Below are 23,252 nucleotides of genomic sequence, written 5' to 3' on the forward strand. Positions count from 1 at the left end.
CAAATATAATGCAAACTAGGAAGACGATAATGTTGTGGCGACATTGTACAGCTACTGTATGCAGGCCACGGGGCTTCACTCACGTATGATGATGGTGATAAGGTACCCGCTCCTTCCAAAAAGTGCGCTGGAGAGCAAGAATAGGTAATGCCTCTTCTGTTACCTGTATCACCTATTTAGGCAGGACCAGTAAGGACAAGGCATGCCACCAGCTTGTTCTGTTCAGTGTCATTTCATCAATCACGCATCTCTGGGCCATGATAATGACAAGGTGACAGCAGTGCTCCAGATATCGAGATGGGCAGGAAACCACAGCCAGCGCCAATCATTTGAATGGCTCTGTGCTTCACCTCATGTGGTTACCTCTGTAATGCCCTGCTTGCTAAAGAGCAAGATTTTACCCTCTTGTGCACTTCATACTGTGCTCCCTCACTGCCGAGCCACCCCTCCTAACCTTCTATCACAGCCCCCTGTAACTCCTAGTACTGAGCATGCTCGACCACCAACCTGAAGATGAACTACAGGCTGTAACCCTAGGTGACCAGTTGTAAACATCACATTTTGGACCAGTAAGGTGAGAGATTATGTGAGAAACTACTGGAAAGACTGGAAAGACTATTTTCACTTTACACCCCTTGAGGATATGTTGAGACACAACAATTTTTTTTTTTTTTTGCATGGATCTGGCTGCAAACCTACAGAAGGTCAGAGACAAACTTAGTAAGTACTAAATGCGGATTTCCACACATTTCACCTTTGGCGTTGCAATGAAAGGGACAAGCTGAGAAAAACTGGAACAGAATCAAAATCAGATCAAAACCGAAGTGGAAAAAAAAAATTGTGAATGGTGTTTCTCACATGGCTGCATGGAGGCACCAGCTGTAGCCACGATACAAAGCTTGCAAAAACAGATGTGTCTAATAAAGGATCTAACCACTTCCTTGTTTCCTCTCTGAACTTTTACCCTGCTGTTGCAATGCAATACTGCACACAGTTTCCCACAACCCCCCTCGCTTGTAGGCTCAGTGGAGACCAACTGCCAGTACTTCCTGGAGATTGCAGTTGAACTGTGCATACTCGAACCCACCTTAGCGGGTTGTAACACCAAGGGTAGCAGGGAATGCTTGTACATTTGATAGATGTTTAGTTTTTTTACATAATGTATCAATTTAGAACTAGGTTTTTAATGGCGCAACACCTTTCAAGCTTTGCACTCATGGCAATAATAATTCATTGGAATTCATTGGCAAAAAAAGGCATTTAGCCTTACACACCAGTCAGTTCAAACAATTCAGCAATGCATTAAAGTGTACGTATAATTTCAGGTAGCTTCTCAGGATAAACTGTCCTGCATGTCCACAATACTTCTGGCCATTATATAATTTATATAATGCATTTTACCCTGGTTAGCTGTCTGGACGTGTCAGCTTTTCCTGAGCTCAGCATCCAAGTGGATGAAAACCCTGCTCCCATGCATTACAGTCACACAGAAACTCTCCAACTTCTCTGTAGCCTGTGAAGTAGCAGCAGCATGGATGACATTACATAGCAGTCAAAGGCATGAAGGTGTAAGTGTCCATTTAAACAGAAAGATTATCTGACAGATTATCTGCCAAAGATTTGAAGCCAAAGCCAGGAATGGATTTGAAAAGAGGAGAAATCTCAGGCTTTCCTTTATGACCTGATCTCTGTTTATAGCCTGTTCCTGGCTTTGGCTTGAAATCTTTGGCAGATAATCTTTCTGTGTAAATGGACCCCAAGTCTACCTTTAGGCTATGTTCACACTACGTAAAACAACGGCCGTAGTTTTCACCACAAAACTACGACCATTGTTTTGAGGAAGATACGATATAGCAATTCGTACGAACTACGGTCCTACAAAGCACACAGCGTCTAAGACTACGGCCGTAGTTCGTACGGACCCGTGAAAAATGAACATGTCATTTATTTGCGGCCGGTAATGTTACAACTACGGCCGTGAATTTCAATGCGGCCGCACACGTAAAATTTATTTCGGCCAAATTAAACTTGATTTTATTGTAAAAAATGTACTGAGTGGTTTATTGGGCTAGTCGCAGTATTTCAATTAAATGACATGTTTCAGCCCGATTAAAAACATGCTAGAAGGCAATATTAAACAACGGCTGTTGTTTCACGACCAGCCCGTATGCTCGTAATTCTACGGCCGTTGTTTTGACCGCAAATTTCCACCTGGTGAAAACAGCGTCCGTTGTTGTACGTAGTGTGAACATAGCCTTAGGCTGATAAAGTTTGCAGTGTGTTTCTTCCTGAACTTCCTCTTCTCCATCCCAACCTCCACCCCATTCCTCCACAGACTTCAATGGGCAGTATAATCTGATCTCCGAATTGTTTTATATAATATATATAACATTTCTATTAATCTCAGAATGCTAGATACCATCTTACCTGTTATCATCCACCTGTACTAGGAAGCGCACAATGTCATGGTGGGCTTTTAAGGCTGTCAGCTCTGTATATGGATTTTGGGTCTGTTCTTCTCCAATGTTTAATACAGCAGTCTTCTATAAGAAGAATGAGACACATTTTAATTCAATAAGGCAATAAGAAATGCAATCATAACAAAACAATAGTTTATACAATATGTAACTTCCACAGTCACTGATTGTAATGATAATTCAGGATTTGCTTGACAAATGATATGAAGAGCTTAGCACAATAGGATAGAACTGTCTTTACAGATTTCCCATGTACTGTCTGTAGTACCTGTCATGAAAAAATACAAAAAACTTTTGACGTGTCAGAGAGGGGCTGGGCAATAAATCACATTAATTTGATTAAAGGAGAAGTCCAGCGAAAATTTTTATTAAAGTAATGTACTGCCCCCCAAAAGTTATACAAATCCCCAATATACACTTATTACGGGAAATGCACATAAAGTGCTTTTTTCCCTGCACTTACTACTGCATCAAGGCTTCACTTCCTGGATAAAATGTTGATGTCACGACTCCCAGATCTGTGCGGGCTGTGGCTGCTGGAGAGGATGATGGCAGGGGGATGCTCAGTGTCCCTCTGCCATCATCCTCTCCAGCAGCCACAGCCCGCACAGCTCTGGGAGTCGGGTCATGACATCACCATGTTATCCAGGAAGTGACATCACATGTTATCCAGGAAGTGAAGCCTTGATGCAGTAGTAAGTGCAGTGAAAAAAGCACTTTATGTGCATTTCCCATAATAAGTGTATATTGGTCATTTGTATAACAATACATGCAAAGGAGAATAGATCGGCACCAACCCTGACACAGTGTGCAGCTTTGTAGCAGGAGACGAACGGGGTGCTTACCATGAATGAAAGAACAGTCTTTGTAAATACAACGTGCACGAAGATGCAATGAATAGGTAGCACTCACCATCCGGTAAAATCTTGTAGCTTTATTCCATTTCACAAAGCAAAAGACAGACAAGATGTGGGGAGGTCCGTAGAAGCGGGGAACCGCGAAACAGACTGTTACCACTTACCTGTTTGGCGTCTGCCGTTATGATGTCCACATCTTGTCTGTCTTTTGCTTTGTGAAATGGAATAAAGCTACAAGATTTTACCGGATGGTGAGTGCTACCTATTCATTGCATCTTCGTGCACGGGTCATTTGTATAACTTTTGGGGGCAATACAATACTTTAATAAAAATTTTCGCCGGACTTCTCCTTTAATTCGTCCGTAGGGGGCCTCACAATTTTTTTTAATCTCTTGTCTTAACCGTTCCCCCTTGCATAAGCCTCACCCTCACCAGTGTCCTGCATCCTCAGTGTTAAAGTGAAGCACCGAGCAGGCACGGATGTTTAGATAACCTTTTGCAGCACTTATTTTGGGACATGAAGCTTACTACTTATCATTGTAACATGTCTCCATCATGCTGGACGCTCGGCTGCCTCTTTAGTGCCCTAAAACAAAGCTTTTGACCTTTTTTTTCCTGGTACTAGACAATGTCTTTCAGTCTCTAAATGACCTGTGCCTCCTCCCCTTGCAGCCCAAAAAGGGTAACAGCAAGGGACATTCATGTCTTATTTGTTTCTGCACTGATGACCTCCGGTCGGTCGCTTCTGCTGTTAACCCTTTCTTTGATGTAGTGCCACTGCACAGTGAGAAAGTCAGCACTATAAGACACAGCTGTTAACCCCTTCTGTGCTGCAGCATAAGTTAATAAAATTTTAGGATTGATATATAATTATACTCTGCATCACTTACACGCTGCAGCACAGAAATAGTTGGGAACACAACATTCTGCTAGTTTGTGTGACTAATGCTGTGTTCACACGGAGCGATAATTCGCCCGATCGTACGATTAATGATTTCAAAGTAACAATGTTTTTTTTTTATAACGATCAGCGTTTAGACGGAATGATATATCGTATGGAAAAATCGTTTTGCGATCGCTTGAGCCTATCTCACACATAGGTTAAATCGGTGAACCACTGTTTACACGGAACGATCTGCAATTTTTTTTACGAACGACGATTTGAGAACCTGTTGGAAGATCAAAATGAACGATTTCTCGCTCGTCATTTGATCCTTCGCTGCGTTTACAGGTACAATTATCGTTCGAATTTGATCGTTATCGTGCAAATTCGCACGATAATAGTTCCGTGTAAACGCAGCATTACACATCTGAGGTGTTGTTACAATTATGTGCAGTCTGGATTATGCTCTGTGACCTGTATGCAACAACAGAAAAATTCTGTCTCCTGTCATGAGTGAAGGTTAATAGGCCTAACCTGCGCTGTAAGAGCTTATGCCCACATCCCGTATTTTACAGACGCTACGGACAGGGAAGCCCTGTAGTGGAGTGTTTAACAGCCCGGCATCATGTATCAATATCTTGTCATGTTTCCCACTCCCAGCATGACACTGATACATCATGCCGGGTGGGGAAACACTCCACTACTGGGCTTCCCTGTCCGTAGCGTAGGGATGTGGGAATAAGCCCTTAGGCCATGTTCACACTGTAAGTTCCATACTAATCATGGCCGTTGTTGCAACAGCCGTGATTGGTACGGAACTTACATTGTGCTGCTGGGCGAGGGAATCCTGGCCGAAGTGTATACACATAGTATACACTCCGTCTGGGATCCCTAGCGGCGCCTTAGAAAACGGACATGTCAGTTTTCTGCGGCCACTATTCATTGAATAGCGGCCGCAGAAAACCCTGTCAGTGCACACTCTGGAGCATGCTGCTCCGGCTGCTCGCTCCATAGTGTACAGTGGGGAGTTCTGATGCGGGCGCGCACGGATGCGTCCGCATCAGAACTCTGCGGCGCTAAAGATCATCCGGACGGTACTGCAGTATCGTCTGGGATGATCTTTTCTGAGACCGTACTATACTATACTAGTCTCATACTAAGTGTGCACATAGCCTGACACTGTAACAAATAACAATCTGTGTGAAGAAGAACTCGTCTGAACAGGTTAAAAGCCCATTCACTGACAGCATGCTGAGGTGAGTGTTGAGCAGCCTTGTGTCTGGGATGTAGCTACCAGTCTTTATTGGGGAGAAAGCGTGGCAGCAGTGCGTCATAGGCTTACACTGTCGGAATTAGCCGCTACGGACATACGGCCGGGGAGTGGATCACGCTGAGCTGCTACATATATATATATATATATATATATATATACATATACACTCTTGCATAGAAAATAAGAAACATCTAGAGAAGCGTTAAGAGCCTGGCCAGGGATTTCCAGGCAACCCATTTGCAAATAAGGGCACCTCTATGGCACTAAAACTGACTGAATACATGCAGGTCCCATTTTTTGGATTTTCTCGATCCGTAAAAAATTAAAACAAAAACAAAAAAAACCCTCACATGTGTGTTGGCCCTTAAACTGGAATGGGTCGTCTGCAGACTATAGAGTTGTGTGTAATGGGCAGGACATTATATTCTGGGTCACCAAATAACACTGCACAAAGCAGCTAGGTAGCCCAAACCTTATACGAGAGATAACATGGCCGTCTCCTGTTCATTTCAATGAAGTGTGTGTCGCCCCCTACCTGCTGTAGATGGGTAACCCTGATCATTGTACTAGCGGTCGCTTCTAAAAATCACACGACACATCCTATAGAATTGTTATTTACACTGTGAGCCCCAGTGGGGTCCGGGACCCAGGTGAGGGCTGACTGTCTCTGTACAACGCTATGGCGCATGCTGGCGCTACACAATCAATGGAATACTAATGATATGCTGCAAGTGTGTATAGTATGACAGGGCCAACAATACACTGTACAAGGATGTAAGAGCCTAAACACCTGCACAATCCAGGGGCTCAGGAGGCCACAGCGCCCCTACTGATCTGTGTCCAGCCCATGTATCAGCAATATAGAGCAGTGGAGAGGAGGAACAGTGAAGTGCACAGCCATTAGGGGGCGCTCGTCTATTTAGTTACCAGCTATACAGCGCCGCTCTTACTATACTGTAGCCTAGTGCGCCCCCTCGTGGCTATAAATTAGACCATACACCACTATAGATACCTTATATCATTACATCAGGCCGTATAACATAACAATATACACGCCATAGACTATTCACTACACCATGCAGCCGTATTACCTCTGCCCCGGCCTGCGGCTCTCTGCTGCCTAGCAACCACCGGAGCATGGCGGCTCCTGTCCCCGGCAGGGTCTCCTATCTCCGGGTTATTTACTGGCAGCAAACCCCGAGACCGATAACGCAAATCGTACTTCTCGACAGGCCTAACAACAACACCCAGGCCCGATTCAGCAGTGGGTGTTACCTAGCAACCGGTCACAGGCGCTACGGGGAGAGGCAAGGACCAAAACGCATCCAGCGCGAAACGAGGAAAATGAATGTAATGTCTATGTGTCACTACACTGCTAAACAGAGCCCAGGTCCATGCTGACTGTACATAACATAAGCCAGGGTGGAATATACTGCATTTTATGTATAACACAGTGTCCAGAACATTGCTGAGCGCTGTACTCCTATAGAGTGAATGGAGTGATGGCTGGGCATGCGCACTGCTGCTCCTTACACTTGGGAGGCCCCAGTGTTCATGATTGTTGGGGTCCCAACAGTCAGACCCCCATTGATGAGCTTGTTATCTTTTATCCTATGGATGGGAGGTAACTTTATAAACTTGGGATAATCCCTTTAAATATTGTAAATATCACAGTGTTGGCAAGTATGAAAGTTAAGTTCACAAAACAGATTTTCACATGGAATCTGCACCAAAATCCATATGAATTCTGCCTCTAACCTTGTTTCATTGTCTTCAAAGAGACTGCGCCATATACGCCTTGTGACAATGCACCGAAAACATCATTTATATAAACCCTGTTGTCTAGACATGTAAAATGTTTTGATCGCATCCCATCGCTGTGATCATGAGTTATGGTGCGTTTACACAGAAAGATTTATCTGACAGATTTTTAAAGCCAAAGCCAGGAATGGATTTGAAATGAGAAATCTCAGGCCTTCCTTTATTACCTGTTGTCTGTTTATAGTCTGTTCCTGGCTTTGGCTTCACATATCTGTCAGATAAATCTCTCGGGTGTAAATGCACCATTAGGATCGGAGAGGTGTGCGACATTATAGGCCGTGGAGCTTGTCAGGAGGATGGTCAGCTGGGTAGTGAAACGCACCACCATCTGCTTCCCTCAGTTATACAGTAACTCACAATCGCAGCAGGTCTCAGTTCTGCAATTAAAAAGTCAAAAATGTATATAAATAACACTAAGGAGCGAATTTACAGTAGTAACAAAGTAAAGCGCTTCTTTATCTTGGCAATCCGCTCATCAGCCTTCTGCCATTTGACTACTGCTTTGTGCCGCTCCTCCCCAGGTGCTGGGAAAAGCTGGATCCAGTCCTGGGAAACGGAGAAGTTTCCCAGGACTGGATCCAGCTTTTCCCAGCACCTGGGGAGAAGCAGCAGTCAATTACACTGCAGCAGGCTGATGAGCAGAATACAGAGGTAAAGGGCTTTGCTTTGTTATTATTGTAAATTCGCTCATCTCTACTTTGTGCCATTTAGAAATCTAGGTCTTAGAATTTACAATAGACGGAGAGAAGCTGACTGTCAGCGTCAATAGTAATCGCTGCTTGCCGTGCAGAGGCTGTTGTGCACACAGTGATACTGACAGGCAGCTTCCAATAAGAATATACAGTACACATAGGGGGATTGCTCTGTTCTAGAGCTAGAAGTTTGGGTATAAAAAAAAAATAATTTTCTCAGGAGTATCTCCTAATGTTTTTCTTTTTCAAACAAGGACACAAAAGAAGGTTTGCACATGGTGCCATATAGACTTAAAGGGGTATTTTGGTTGGGGGTTATTTTTAGGGTATGGCCAGGGAAGGGGTGGAAATAGACGCCGCTGGTCACTTACCTCCCCGGTTCCAGCGTCAAGGCCCGGGTCGCACCACCCTGTTCTCCCGTCCAGCAGCCACTTCCTGGTCTGAGCTGTGGCTTGAGACGTGACATCTCAAGGCAGCTCAGGCATTCTGCGGTCGGAGCAGAGTCCTGCCTCAGCCGCTTAATAGCTGAGCTGCCTTGAGACGTCACGTCTTAAGCCGCAGCTCAGACCAGGAAGCGGCGCCCGGACGGGAGAACAGGGCGGTGCGATCCGGGACCCGACGCTGGAACCCGGGAAGTAAGTGACTGGCGGCCTCTATTTCCAACCCTTCCTCGGCCATACCCTAAAAATAACCCCCACCCGCAGTACCCCTTTAAAAAGGTTATCCAGGTTTAGAAAAACATGGCCACTTTCTTCCAGAAAAAGCTTCTCTCCTGTCCTCAGTTTGGATGTTGTATTGCCCCTCAGTTTCATTGAAGTGACTAGATCTGAATTGTAATACCACACACAACCTGGGGATAGGGGTGCTGCTGTTTTTACAGCTGTGCTTTTTTAAATCCTGGATATCCCCTTTAAATGTCTAAAACTTTATCTGATAGTGATGCCTCAGTGATCTGTCCCACCATCTGCATAGAAAAAAGCTAAGACACTTGGGCCGCCTCAAGCTGTCAGTCCTGTGGCTTTTGCTGGATTGGTCGGCTGTATATGTAGTTCACTTTGATGTCTATTTACTCAACAAAACACCAAAATATCTAGTGAGTTGTTAATTGAGTCTCCTATAAGAAACTATAAATCCGTGTGTCCAGCAGGTGGTGCTATACTACAATGTAAGAGAGTACAAATAGGCAATTTGTTTTATTAGGATTGTTTATTGGAGGACCATTAGGTGTGTGACAAGCATCCTCATAGCCCATTCATATTACCAGGTACCAGAATCTATTGTACTATCTATTGGTTAGTTCTACACAAAGCCCAAATGGTTCTGAACCAGATACCCACTTGGTTGTAGAATTCATTCAGTTCAAGCATTCCCATTTGTGTTTGTTGTATATTGATTTGTTAGTTTGTTGTATTAGGTTTTATATTGGAGGGTGACCTGGGCCTGGTGCAGTATAGCTGATGTTTGAACCATTTAATCTAGATAATAATAAAATTGGGACCTTAAAATCTAGAAAACAAGTGGGAGACGTTGATACAGACTTTCTTCTAAGCTCATCATGTATAGTTTTTGGCCTAAAGAGCGAGCATGGTTTCAGTGCTGTGAATTTAGGCAAATTTATCACAATTTTAAAAAGTAAAAAAATTTTTGTGTAACTTCGATCAACTCAATGGATGGCGTAAAATCCACAGAATAAGAAAAGTGCATTGTGTATCAGATGACAATATGATTTATTTTGTGCAACCTGGTATTAAGAAGTAGGCACTAGAAATAAGCGAACCTAGAGTATGCTCGAGTCGATCCGAACCCAAACTTTCGGCATTTGATTAGCGGTGGCTGCTGAACTTGGATAAAGCCCTAAGGCTATGTGGAAATCATGGATATAGTCATTGGCTGTATCCAAGTTTTCCAGACAACCTTAGAGCTTTATCCAAGTTCAGTAGCCACCGCTAATCAAATGCCGAACTTTCGGGTTCGGATCGACTCGAACCCGAACCCGGTTCGCTCATCTCTAGTAGGCACACATTTTAAAAGTAGGGAGATAATGACCAATAATTACTTCCCTCCCGTGCGTGCCCGTGACCACATATTTCCTGTTAACATTAATGGGGCGAGCAGATTTCATGTGAATTTTGGCACAGAGCTCTGCAGTTCCTGACATGAATGTTGGGGGCAGCAGAGAGGTATGGGCCACCCTGTAATGCTGCCATCCAATGTTATATGGTGTATCAATAAAAAAAATTCTACATTTTTTTTTACAAAGTAATATAACTCAATAAGTTCCTGGTAGATGGTGACAGGTACCTTGAGCCATCCTGACTGCAGCACATCCACAGCCACTGGAGGGGGCAGGGAAGGAACCATAAAGGGAACACAATGATCGAGATAGTCTCACAGATTGGGTTCAAGTCTGGGGTATTAGGAGGTCAGGATAATACTTGTAAGTCTTGGTCATGCTCTTCCAACCAGTGTTGGAAATGTAGCCATGCTGCATTGTCTTGCTGGAAGATCCCATTCAACCCAGGCAAGATAATGTTTCTTGCCGTACACAAGCTTCCATCCTTTTAAAGGGTACGGCTAGGTTCACACAGCATTTTCAGCATCCGTTTAACGGATCTGTTTTTTGCAAAAAACCGAATGCATTTGTGCATTGACTTCCATTATAAAAAAAAAACGGATCAAAACGGATGCGTTTTTTTTTTTTGACGCACAATAAAGTACTGTTGACACTACTTTTTTTTACGTTAAACGGATGCTAAAAACGCAGTGGGAACCTAGCCTACCTATCACTTCATCAGCTATCCTAAAGTTACCCTTTAATTAATAAGAAAACATTGCTTATCGGAGAAGAAAACCCTGTGCCAATCGGAGATCCAATTCTGACCCTGCCATGCAAATTGAAGCCTTTTGTGCCAATGAAACTTGGTTATCAAAGGTGCAGTGAGCATCTGCTACGGAACCTCATACATAGTAGAGTTTACCGATCAGTTATTTTAGACACACATCTCCTAGCCCCTGGGTCCATGTTGCCTGTGAGCTGCTTTACTGTAGTAGTACCTTACTGTACCATATTAGCTAATATTCTCCCCTCGCATCAATGGCATGGGGTGCCCCACAGCTTTTGTGAAGCTCATTCACATTGATGCTATTTGTCCATTCACCATACGCTTTCACCACAGCAGCATGAGAACAGTTCACAAACATTTTCAGAAATATCGCCACCCTTGGCCCAAAATCCAATAATCATTCATTCTGCAACTTTGGTAAATCTCCCCTTTGGTAAAAATCCCATGATGTTCATCTGCAGTACCAGCCGGGGTGAACTTTACAGGCAATGGCTGTGTCACAAAATGGACAATGTCTCAGGGTAGGTTTACACTACGGAATCCGTCCGGATAAGTTCCGGCGCATTCTGTGACTTGTACCCGTTTACGGCGGCGCGCATAGACACCATTCTATGGCGGGGTGTTCCCCCTAAAGAACTGACATGAACTGAATGTCTATTCTTTCAGCGGAATGCAGAATTGGCCCAGCCATAGAATAATCTCTTTGGAGCCAGTGGATATGCGTGCCGCCGTGAACGGTACGGGCCACGAAATCTGCCGGAATTTCTCAGTGCAGGTTCTGTAGTGTGAATCTACCTTTACAGTGTCTGAATGTGGGCATAGACTGTTTTCCTAGCAGCCCTAGGGCAGCATCCAGCTTCTCTAGCCGTCGCAAGTCAAATGCGAAGCATTCAGGTTCAGACAAATGTTGGTAAACCCGAACTCTCAAAAAGTTCACTGAACACTAAGAATAGATCATAGAATATGGATCTCCTCTATGCTATAGGTATTGATTAGGTGCAGTATACTGTTTGATTAGGTATAGTAACAGATATAGTTACATATTATCTGTATGGATAGCTGTAGTTCTGTTTCATACTGAATATATATTTTTACATTTAGCTTTGGTTGAATTTCTCCTAAGAAAAAGCCAAATTATTCTATATCAAAAGGGATCGTTCATATTTTTTTAGATAAACAAGCCATCCGCTTTGAGGCAATTATTGCAATGTCTAAACGTTCCTCATTGTAGACGAGGAGTGAGCAGGTTTAAGGTACTAGAACATTGTGTTTACCGCATTGTTTTCCACTTGCTCATCCATGCCCTGCACAGTCACTCCTGTATTTTCGTATGTTTATGCGGCAGAGAGGACGTTCATTGCGTGATTATTTGTTTCTAAGCGCTTCCTACACAACCAGGCTCATGTACAAATGTTCTCTCCTATTTATAAAGGCTTTTTCCATTAGTTATTTTCCAAAACAGTATTTATGAAGCCTATGAGAAGTGATGCAATATTAAATTGTCCTACATGAGGAATCATTGTAAGGTCTCTAAGGGCCCTATTCCACCGGACGATTATCGTTCAGATTATCGTTAAATCGTTCGAATCTAAACGATAATCGTTCGGTTGAAATGCAGTAACGATTAACGACCGAACGAGAAATCGTTGATCGCTTTATAAGACCTGGACCTATTTTTATCGTTGCTCGTTCGCAAAACGTTCGCAAATCGTTCGCATTGAATAAGACATCGTTCGGTCGTTCGCAATAGATACGAACGCAATAGCGAAGAAATACGGAAGAAGAAACGATCGCAATTACGATCATAAGTAACGATTATCGTTCCATGGAAATGAGTGAACGTTTTCAGGTCTTTCGCAATAGCGGTCGTTTGAGATCGTTAATCGTTAACGATTATGCTAACGATAATCGTCCGGTGGAATAGGGCCCTTATTCTTTCCAGGTACCACCTCCAGTCTCCATTGGGATTTGTACAGTTTCTAATACACCAATTAACTTTATTCAATCAAAAATAACATATATATTCCATCTATTATGTTGTTTTGAAGGAATAATATCCATTAACCTTGATGCTTTCCATCAAATGGATCTGCTACATAGGGAACATGGTCATAGTGGTGTCTTGACCACCTACAATGGGGAAAAAAAGTATTTAGTCAGTCACCAATAGTGCAAGTTGTGTAGTAGTGCCAGCTTGGAGTGAAGAAATCAACTGTGGGAGCAATAATTAGAAAATGGAAGACATACAAGACCACTGATAATCTCCGCAAAAATCCCAGAACCACGCGGGGGGACCTAGTGAATGAACTGCAGAGAGCTGGGACCAATGTAACAAAGCCTACCATTAGGGATGGTCCGAATCTGCTGAAGTTCGGGTTCGTATGAACGCGAACGCTCGGCATCAGATTCCCGCTGTCTGGCCGCTCCGTGCAGCGGCTGGATACAGCGGGAGGACCGCCGGGAAAACTGGGATACAGCCTATGGTTATGGCTGTATCCCAGTTTTCCAGGCGGTCCTCCCGCTGTATCCACCCTCTCCACGGAGAGGGCAGACAGCGGAAATCATTTCCGAGGGTTCGGGTTCGTACGAACCCGACCCGAACCAGGTTCGGACCATCCCTACCTACCATCAGTAACACACTACCCTGCCAGGGACTCAGATCCTGCAGTGCCAGACGTGTCCCACTGCTTAAGCCAGTACATGTCCGGGCCCGTCTGAAGTTTGCTAGAGAGCATTTGGATGATCCAGAGGAGTATTGGGAGAATGTCCTATGGTCTGATGAAACCAAAATGGAACAGTTTGGTAGAAACACAACTTGTCATGTTTGGAGGAAAAAGAATACTGAGTTGCATCCATCAATCACCATACCTACTGTAAAGCATGGGGGTGGAAACATCATGCTTTGGGGCTGTTTCTCTGCAAAGGGGCCAGGACGACTGATCCGGGTACATGAAAGAATGAATGGGGCCATGTATTGTGAGATTTTGAGTGCAAACCTCCTTCCATCAGCAAGGGCATTGAAGATGAAACGTGGCTGGGTCTTTCAACATGACAATGATCCAAAGCACACCGCCAGGGCAACGAAGGAGTGGCTTCGTAAGAAGCATTTCAAGGTCCTGGAGTGGCCTAGCCAGTCTCCAGATCTCAACCCTATAGAAAACCTTTGGAGGGAGCTGAAAGTCCGTGTTGCCAAGCGACAGCCCCAAAACATCACTGCTCTAGAGGAGATCTGCATGGAGGAATGGGCCAACATACCAACAACAGTGTGTGCCAATCTTGTGAAAACTTACAGAAAACTTTTGACCTCTGTCATTGCCAACAAAGGATATATAACAAAGTATTGAGATGAAATTTTGTCACTGACCAAATACTTATTTCCCACCATAATTTGCAAATAAATTCTTACAAAATCAGACAATGTGATTTTCTGGATTTGTTTTCTCATTTTGTCTCCCATAGTTGAGGTCTACCTATGGTGTCAAATACAGGCCTCTCTCATCTTTTTAAGTGGTGGAACTTGCACTATTGGTGACTGACTAAATACTTTTTTCCCCACTGTATATGTGAATCTGGAATATGATATCTACAATGCTCATACAAACCTCTACATTAACCCCTACATATAAGGAGCCCATACAAAGAGAAATTTTGCAAATAACAAAAACAACATTATTGATTGAGGATATACATACAGTGGATATATGGAGGAACAAATAGGCAACATATAAAGTATAGTGTTCTCAGTGCAGGGGAGTTTTAGCTATGTAACACAGCAATATGATAGTATATTAGTAAAGAGCAAGAACTCTATAAAGTATACCACAATGTTTTCCCAAAAATAAGACAAACCCTGAAAACAAGGCCTAGTAGAGCTTTTGCTGAATTGCTAAATATAAGGCCTCCCCAAAAGTAAGACCTAGCAAAACAAAAAACTATTTGGGACACATTCCTGCCAAACAGAACGCCGGGGTATGCAGCTGTGATTCTTTTTAGCCTGCCGCTTTTGTCCCTTACCTTCACTGCCCGTTGCAGAGCAGCTGCATGCAGGACATGACGACTGTCACCTTCTGCGAAGCCCGATGTTCTCTTCTGCGGCTGTCACTTGTTAATGTACAAGCAAGGCATCAAGAGGCCTGTTGCCTGCTGCCGTCCCTGTTGTCCCCTACCGCTAGATGTAGAGCTTTACACAGTCTGCCGTTATCCCATCACTTGCTGCCATGCCGTATGCTGTCCCTGCTGTGCTGTACGAGTGTGCTGTGGTGAGCTCTCCCTGGTGGCCAGAAGCCGCCATACTGTATGCTCTGTCCCTGCTGTGCATGTGACATGTGAATTCTTCTACATGGAAAAATAAGACATGCCCAAAAATGAATATAGACACTGTCTTATTTTCGGTAAAACCAATATAATGGCACCATATGAAACCCACAATCAATAAAATACTAGCAAAACATACAGACTATGGATGGCAACCCTAACAAGTGTTTCACTTAGTTGGTTCTTCAGAGGATCTTATCTATTTTAAAAATATTATTGGCCCCCTGGTAGGCTCTGTCACGTATACTCACTGCAGCTGATCGGTGCCCTGCGGCGCGGCTTTGTTCTGGTCCCACAGCGCCAAATCCGGCGCGCTCACATCTACCTCTGCAGTGACTCCTCTTCTCTGTCCTGTGATTATATGACGAATCTCACGCACTTCTATGCATTCTCTATGGAAGCGCATGACTTACAAGACAGACTGTACAGAACCTGAACGAAGCCGCACCGTGGGACACTGATCAGCAGCAAAGCAGCAATGTACAGGGTATCACAAACAAACAAACTTTTTTTTTTTTTTTTTTTTTTTTAGTTTTTTTGTTTTTTTTTATTTATTTATTTATTTTTTTATTTAATGAACTTTTTTGGTTGCAGCTATACAGGGTTGACGGCACCCACCACAGCAGCAACAACTAGCGTCTCCTCTCAGTCACAGAACGGTAGCTGTTTCTGACTCTTCTCACTTTTCTCTGTCTTTTTTTTTATCTCCCTATCTCTGCCTGGATATCACAAGTTTTTTTACTTCCTATCTCTACCTCTCTCTACCTCCCTGTAGCTATCTCCTTGTTTGCCTATCTATCTATGTGCTTTCCCTCCCTAACTAGCACGGAGCTCCTCTCTCTCTGCAGTCTAGACACACAATGAGAAAGAGCATGGACGCTCAGGCACTTCCTGTTCCTGTAGTGACATCACACACCTTGATATTCACATAAAAACAGGATAAAAGGGATTATAGGAGTAATAATTCCTTATATCCTCTTCCATTCTGTGAAAACAATAAATTTTTGCGACGCCGTTGCGATTTTGACGAACTTCGCAACAAACTTTTTGAAAGTTCGGTTCGGTACCGAACCGAACCGAACTTTTTGCAAAGTTCATAACGAATCTGGTTCGTAACGGTTCGGTTCGCTCATCCCTAGTTTATATGTCAACTGCTGTACACAGAATACTGGTTTACCTTTATATGTATTGGATTTCCTTTTCTATCATGATTCTTTTGTATGGACTGCACAAGAACAAGAATGCACACAGGTCTTAATTTCTAACATACGTGTATGTCACATGATATAAGCCTCAGGGGATAGCAAGATGAAGGTCTGATACCAAAACACATCAGTTACCTGTTTCACTTAGAATTTTTTTGCAAGAACCATGGTGCTGGATATTGTTCGTCTCATATATATATATATATATATATATATATATATATATATATATATATATATAGTGGGGACAATGGTCAGTGATTATGTGATATAATATTACTAATGCAGGAAGCTGCTGCATATAGCATGAATAGCATTACATAAGAGCATAACCAGTTAGGCCATAGGCCCAATGTACTCATCATATCACCCTATAATGTGATGAAGGTACATAGTTCATAGAAAGGGCACCGGTGGTACCTTCCTGAGCCTATTTATGGGCTACGCTGGTGCTGGATAGCGCTAATCAGGGCAGTTATTTCACTTTCAATACATAGAACCCAGTAGTAGTTTTAAACTTTCATGCAACATCTTAGTTTTGGTATAGTCTCAGAGCAGCATATCAGTGACACTTAAAGAGGCTCCACCAAAAATGATCCTAAAAGTGAACAGCATGATCCACAAATTTCCCCCCCTTAAAAGGATATTACAGGGAGTATTTTTCTAACTATTTCTTATGATGCTGTAAAATTGGAAAAAAAAAAAAAACATACTCACCTTTCCCACTCCTCTGGTGCCACTGTACTCACAGACTCATAATCAGTTTTGGGATGAAGAATTGTCCACTCTGCCACCCAATGGCTGAGGTAGGACACCATTGAGGCCACGGATTGAGCCTGCTATTACTTATGCGGCCACTGATCACATGAAGTGTCCTCAGCATCAGGCTCTGTAATAACAGTGAGAGCAGGGAAGCTAAGTATAGTTCTTTTGTTTTTCTTTCTATTTTACAGCAGCCTGAGTAGAATAAATTAGAAAAAAACATCTTCCTTTAATAATTAATCCATAATCTGTCATGTCTCATAAACGTTAAACAGACACCTCCTATTATTCTTATTCCTCCTAACTGCAGAACATTATTTCCATGTGTCTCCATTCCTCCACAATGTGGCTAATATGCAAATTATTGAAAATATTGCAAACTGTAGGTGAGGGTGTCGTAAGCACTCTTTGTCAAAGGGGCATGGATATGCACTTAACTTCAAAACTAGGCCCTCACAGACCCATCTAGCCTCTTAGCAGTGGCTGGGACTCTATGAGCAGCTGAGTGTAATATATGACAACTCCCATAGAGGTTAATGGGAGTTTCCAGCTATGCTGTTCCCACAACTTGGGAGTTTAAGGTATTTTTATTTAGGTTTTAGGTCACCATATGTATATACACATATCGACGAATTTCAAGGGTGCACAATATCCGGAAATGCGTTCTTGGTGAAAAGTTTGAAGCCCGGATTAACATAAAAGTAATCTAATCTAGCGACAGTCTGTTTAGCATAATGGTGATTCGAAATAATTAAAGTGACTTTTCTAGTGTTTAATAGTATTATTTCTAAGCTATTTTAGTTTTTAATCCGGTGTCACGTCTCGGCATCGGGGATGTGGCCATTATACAGTCCTTTGCTCATTTAAATTTCATAATGACATTTCAAAATAATGGTTTTGCTTTGCAACACTTAAGATAAACTGTTTTTAGAGAACCACATGGAAACATTTGTCATCATTTAAGCTATTTTCTACTACTTTGACATATCTGTCCACATTTATTAGAAGAATGTCATCTGCATATAGATAGTCTTTTGCGAAGGTGCAGATATTTGGAAGGTCATTAATACAATGCATGATAAGAAGGAATGGGTCCCAGGGCAAATCTTCCAGAACACTTATTTTAATTGTCCTTGTATTTAAAACAGATCAATTTACATAGCTCCTTTTCAATCAATTTGCTCTATATGAATTTTGACTTAGTGTTTTTAGTGTTTTTTTTTTCTTCTTCATTGCTCTGTAGCATGGTGTGACTTATGTATATGTAAAGATGGAGTAAATGAATATTCAATGTACGTCACTTGATATTATGCATAGGAAATTTGACAGACGCGATTCTGTAAAAAGACTATGCAAACACTGGCAGAGAAAGGAACTCACACATATGTTATAATACACATGTACTTTAGTATATAGGCAGAAATACATGTACATACAGACAAATACATACAAGTACACAGTGTTAAAGGGGTTATGCAGTAAAAATATTTCTTTTTCAAATCAACTGCTTTTCGAAAGTTATATAGATTTGTCATTTACTTCTATTTAAAAATCTCAAGTCTTTCCATACTTATCAGCTGCTGTATGTCCTGCAGGAAATTGTGTTTATTTTCAGCCTGACACAGTGCTCTCTGCTGCCACCTCTGTCCGAGACAGGAACTGTGCAGAGCAGCAGCAAATCCCCACTGAAAACCTCTCCTGTTCTGGACAGTTCCTGACATAGACAGAGATGGCAGCAGAGAGCACTGTGTCAGATGGAAAAGAAAAGAAAACATTACTTCCTGCAGGACTTACAGCAGCTGATAAGGACTGGAAGACTTGAGATTTTTAAATAAAAGTAAATTACAAATCTATGTAACGTACGGAAACAAGTTGATTTAAAAGAAAAATATTTTCACCGGATAACCCCTTTAAGCTCTAGAGATGCTGTTTATACCATACTACAAGTAGTCATTATTATTATTATGGTGTTGTCTTCTGTCACCTGGTCACCACATACTGTACATAGAGTCATATACAAGATATTTATTCATCTTCTTTCCCTGTTCTTTAACCTTGTTTATGTTAGGCCTCCTGCACACACCAGTGTTGGTTTTGCACTGCACAGAAACCACAGATCTGTAACACATAGATGGCCCATGGGCCATCTGCAATCATTGACCATGGATGTGTAAATGAGGCCTTTATGAGCCCAGACTGCAGCCCAGACCTTGTAATAGCATGCCCTGTTTTTGAGCAATCCATGCTCTTGGCAAATGCATTTGGAATCCACAATCATGTGCATTTGCCCATAGACTAGAATGGGTGTAATACTGTCTTCTTACCAGATCACATGTGTCCTCACACCTACAAATTCTATGATGTGTCCAGCTTATTTTTGTGTTTCTTATGCCTTTGTGTCACTCTGCTGCTAACTCCAACTCCCCTTGTCTCTTTATAGGCCAGGGGTAGGGAGCCTTGGCTCTCCAGTTGTTGCAAAACTACAACTCCTATCATGCCTGAACAGCCAAAGCTTTCACATATGGCATTTTATCAGCTTTCCCCTCTAAAGAATCTTTTTCTAACTTTCATTTGTCCCTGAGCTAGCAGCTGTCATGTCTCTCATATACTTGCACATACAAAAAAGGAGATCCCCTATATGTCTATAGCACATCCTAAAAAAACAGCAGCATGGATGACTTTATAGAGCAGTACTCAGTAGTTTGAGTTAAGAATTTAGCAGTGTGGTGAGATGCAATACGAACTTCTTTATTCTTTCTGAAGTCTGTCTAGTTCTGGCTCTCTCCAGTCACTCTTTTCCCATTCAGTCTCTATAGATGTCTATGGACAGCTATAACCTGATACTTTAGTAAATTAATCTATCTCATGCTGAGGGGGAGATTTGTTTGTAGTTTTTCAGAGTAAATAACAATTTTTGGGATTGAAGGGGTGGAGGAAAGGAGACTGACAAGTGCAAAAGAGGCATTTTCTTTTATAAGATATATTATAAGGTTTAATATATTTATTATGCTATTTAAAAAAAAAAATCTAGAGTATAGGCCGTATTAGTGGCCACTAAATTATGAAAACACTATTGAAAACACTTTAAGAAGAAAATAGCTCCTTAAAGGGGTCATTCCAAAACTAAAAGTTATTACTAGAGATGAGCGAATCGGGTTCGGGTTCGAGTCCATCCGAACCCGAACGTTCGGCATTTGATTAGCGGTGGCTGCTGAAGTTGGATAAAGCTCTAAGGTTGTCTGGAAAACATGGATATAGTCATTGGCTGTATCCATGTTTTCCACATAGCCTTAGAGCTTTATCCAAGTTCAGCAGCCCCCGCTAATCAAATGCTGAACGATCAGGTTCGGATGGACTCAAGCATGCTCGAGGTTCGCTCATCTCTAGGTATTACCCATCCACATGATAGGGGATAACTAGTTGATTCATTGGGGTCTTACCACTAAGACCCCCACGATTATGAGAAAAGAGGGCAAGTGTCCATGGAACAGTCATTCCATTCATTCTCATGGGACTTTCGAATATTAGCAAGCGCTATGTTATGAAGTCTTATCATGGGCCGTTGATAGGGCATACTATTTTTTTTTTGGGGGGGGATAGCCTAATATAAATACAAATGCAGAGACAAGTGTCTGACACAACAGAAAAAGATTCTCATTTGGCATTAGGGCCAGCAATTAAAGGAGAAGTCCAGCAATTTACCTCTTACCGAATTTACCTCTTACTAAACTTACCTCTCCCTGAGCCCACAGTGAGTGGCGAGACCGGCTGCGAGACCTCCGCCATGCACCGGGATCTCTGGAGCTGACGGGTCACAATGGACTTACTGCTCAGCCAGTCAGTCAGGGCGAGACGCTGCTCCAGTCACTGAATGGCTGGGTGGCCAGTCCATCAACCAGGACAGGCCTTCCGGTGGGGGTCCCGAGGCCGGTCCCACCCTTCACTGATGTACTTGTAATCAACTTGCCCCAGCCAGCTGCCTGATTTTATAAGTCGCCGGACTTCTCCTTTAAGGGGTTAAAGGCACTTGGGCAGCCACAACCCCATGTCCTGTCTCTCTATCTCCTGCAGTATTGACTTTTCTATCCCATAGATGACTGGTAGAACGACTCTCCTAACAATACTTCCTTCAGAGCAAATGTCAGCATTGTTAGCGGTCAGGGCAGCGCTTGCAGTGACATGACAATAAATGCCTCTCAATAAAATTGCGTAGCGGCTTTTGTGACAGAATAAGATTGCCTCAACACTCTTTTTTAATTTCCTCAGCCTGACACATCATGTAAATGCTATGTCACACCTGGTTATGTCAGGATGTTGAGTCTCCTTCTCCTTCTACTTTATGTTAATTCTTTTCTAGTTAAACTTCTGTTTATATTTCCAATTAAAATTCTGCAACCGGAGGTTACCATGGTTACCGCTGAATTCTGCGGGAGATATTTTTAATTAGACTTGCACAAAGATCTGACCTGCATTTTTAAAATTCGCTCTGAACTTGGTGATCTGGAAGATTGGATCGGCATTTATATCCTGCCTGAAGAGGAATCACAAATAGATGGACTTGGAGAATTATTGAAATGTTTCTCCGTCCCATTCTCCATCCTCCGTTAAAGCTTGGGGTGGGTGGCGCCAGTGCATTTATCTCCTTGCTAGGAAGTCATCATACTTTATTGGCCCAGGTATAGGCAAGATTTGTAGTACTGCAGTTGTTGCAGTGGTTGACTTAAAGGGATTGTCCACCAATATTTTTTTTTCTTTCACATCAACTGGTGCTAGAAAGTTCCAGAGATTTGTAATTTACTTCTATAAAAAAAAAATCTACAATCTTTCAGTACTTATCAGCTGCTGTATGTCCTGCAGGAAGTGGTGTTTTCTTTTCAGTCTGACACAGTGTTCTCTGCTGCCACCTCTGTCCATGACAGGAACTGTCCAGAGAAGGAGCAACTCACCATAGAAAACCTTTCCTGCTCTGGACAGTTCCTGGACAGAGATTTTTTTAATAGAAGGAAATTACAAATCTCTTTCTGGCACCAGTTGATTTGAAAGAAATTTTTGGGGGGTGAATTATCCCTTTTAGCACTGTTTCCCAACAGAAGCAATGCATGGCTATCATGGGTCTTGGGCACAGTATACTTTTTTATTACACTTCATGTAATTATCACAGAACTTATGTTAAAAAAAAGACATGATTGCAGTTGTGCCCATATGAACCCAAGAGATTTCATGTCTGAAAATGGTGGTGTATATGATCGGCACCAATCATAGTATCTACACTAATTTTCATACATGAGACCCGATGCTGTATAGATGCTGTGTTTCCTAGCCATGTTTTTTAAGAGACACCCATCTAGTAGCACCTCCATTGGCATTGAGAACTGCATAAATTCGCTATGTTTTAACAAAGCAAGGAAGAAATGTATAGTGACCTGGTACAGGCCCCTAAATCTTATTGCACCTGAGTAAGGTAACTCCCTGAGGCTCACACAAGTGCGATGAGGTATACACTGCTGTTAGTGTTTTCCCCACTAGGTATCACTACTGTGTTTGTTTGCGACTTATTTCTATGCACAGCTGAAGCCTTCCAAGGGTCACATGTTGTCTTTTGACCACTCACAGGTATAGGTGCTTTCCCCCCTTTCTTTAGCCTCTCCTTCCTTTCTCTCTATACACACACAGCCCACCAATCACAGGCCCCTGTAGTTAGGACTTAGTTCCCTGTGGGAGGAGTTAGTTCATTTGGAGTTAGTTGTCATCCGGAGTGAGTCTAGCAGGGATACAACTAGACAAGTCAGTTTCTTTCCTATGAGCAACAGAACTGCTATGCAGTGTTAGAACTCTACAAGGGGAGAAAGCTGCACAGGGATCACCTTGTCCATTCAAGGAACCTCTCAAAATGTGGGGGGGGCAGTTACTTTAAGAGTCATAGAAACTGACCCTAGTGGAACAAAGGTACGGAAAGTCTACGTATTCCACTGCACAGTGTACGACAAATGGGAAGTCACAGGAGTCTGCTTAGCCCAGATAACAAGGCCTGGGGCTCATATTACCCACCTAGGATGGGTAGCCCGCAACTAGGGGGCAAAAGTCGGTCAGACTAGAAGTCATCCATGAGTATGAGTATTCTCTAT

The 23,252-nt window shown here is 42.6% G+C and overlaps 1 protein-coding gene across 1 annotated transcript in view; it reads right to left on the reverse strand.

Moving 5' to 3' along the window:
* WDR41 (WD repeat domain 41) overlaps window positions 1-6,779 on the reverse strand; it is a 28,245-nt gene extending 21,466 nt beyond the window's left edge. The window contains exons 1-2 of the mRNA XM_069964705.1: window positions 6,582-6,779; window positions 2,428-2,543 (exon numbers count right to left, since the gene is read on the reverse strand). Of these exons, the coding sequence (XP_069820806.1) occupies window positions 2,428-2,543; window positions 6,582-6,629 (164 nt within the window). The 5' untranslated portion in view covers window positions 6,630-6,779. The remainder of the gene's footprint in view (window positions 1-2,427; window positions 2,544-6,581) is intronic.
* Between the last annotated feature and the right edge of the window lie 16,473 nt (window positions 6,780-23,252).

This window comes from Dendropsophus ebraccatus, chromosome 3 (assembly GCF_027789765.1).
Source record: "Dendropsophus ebraccatus isolate aDenEbr1 chromosome 3, aDenEbr1.pat, whole genome shotgun sequence".
Classification (NCBI taxonomy): domain Eukaryota; kingdom Metazoa; phylum Chordata; class Amphibia; order Anura; family Hylidae; genus Dendropsophus; species Dendropsophus ebraccatus.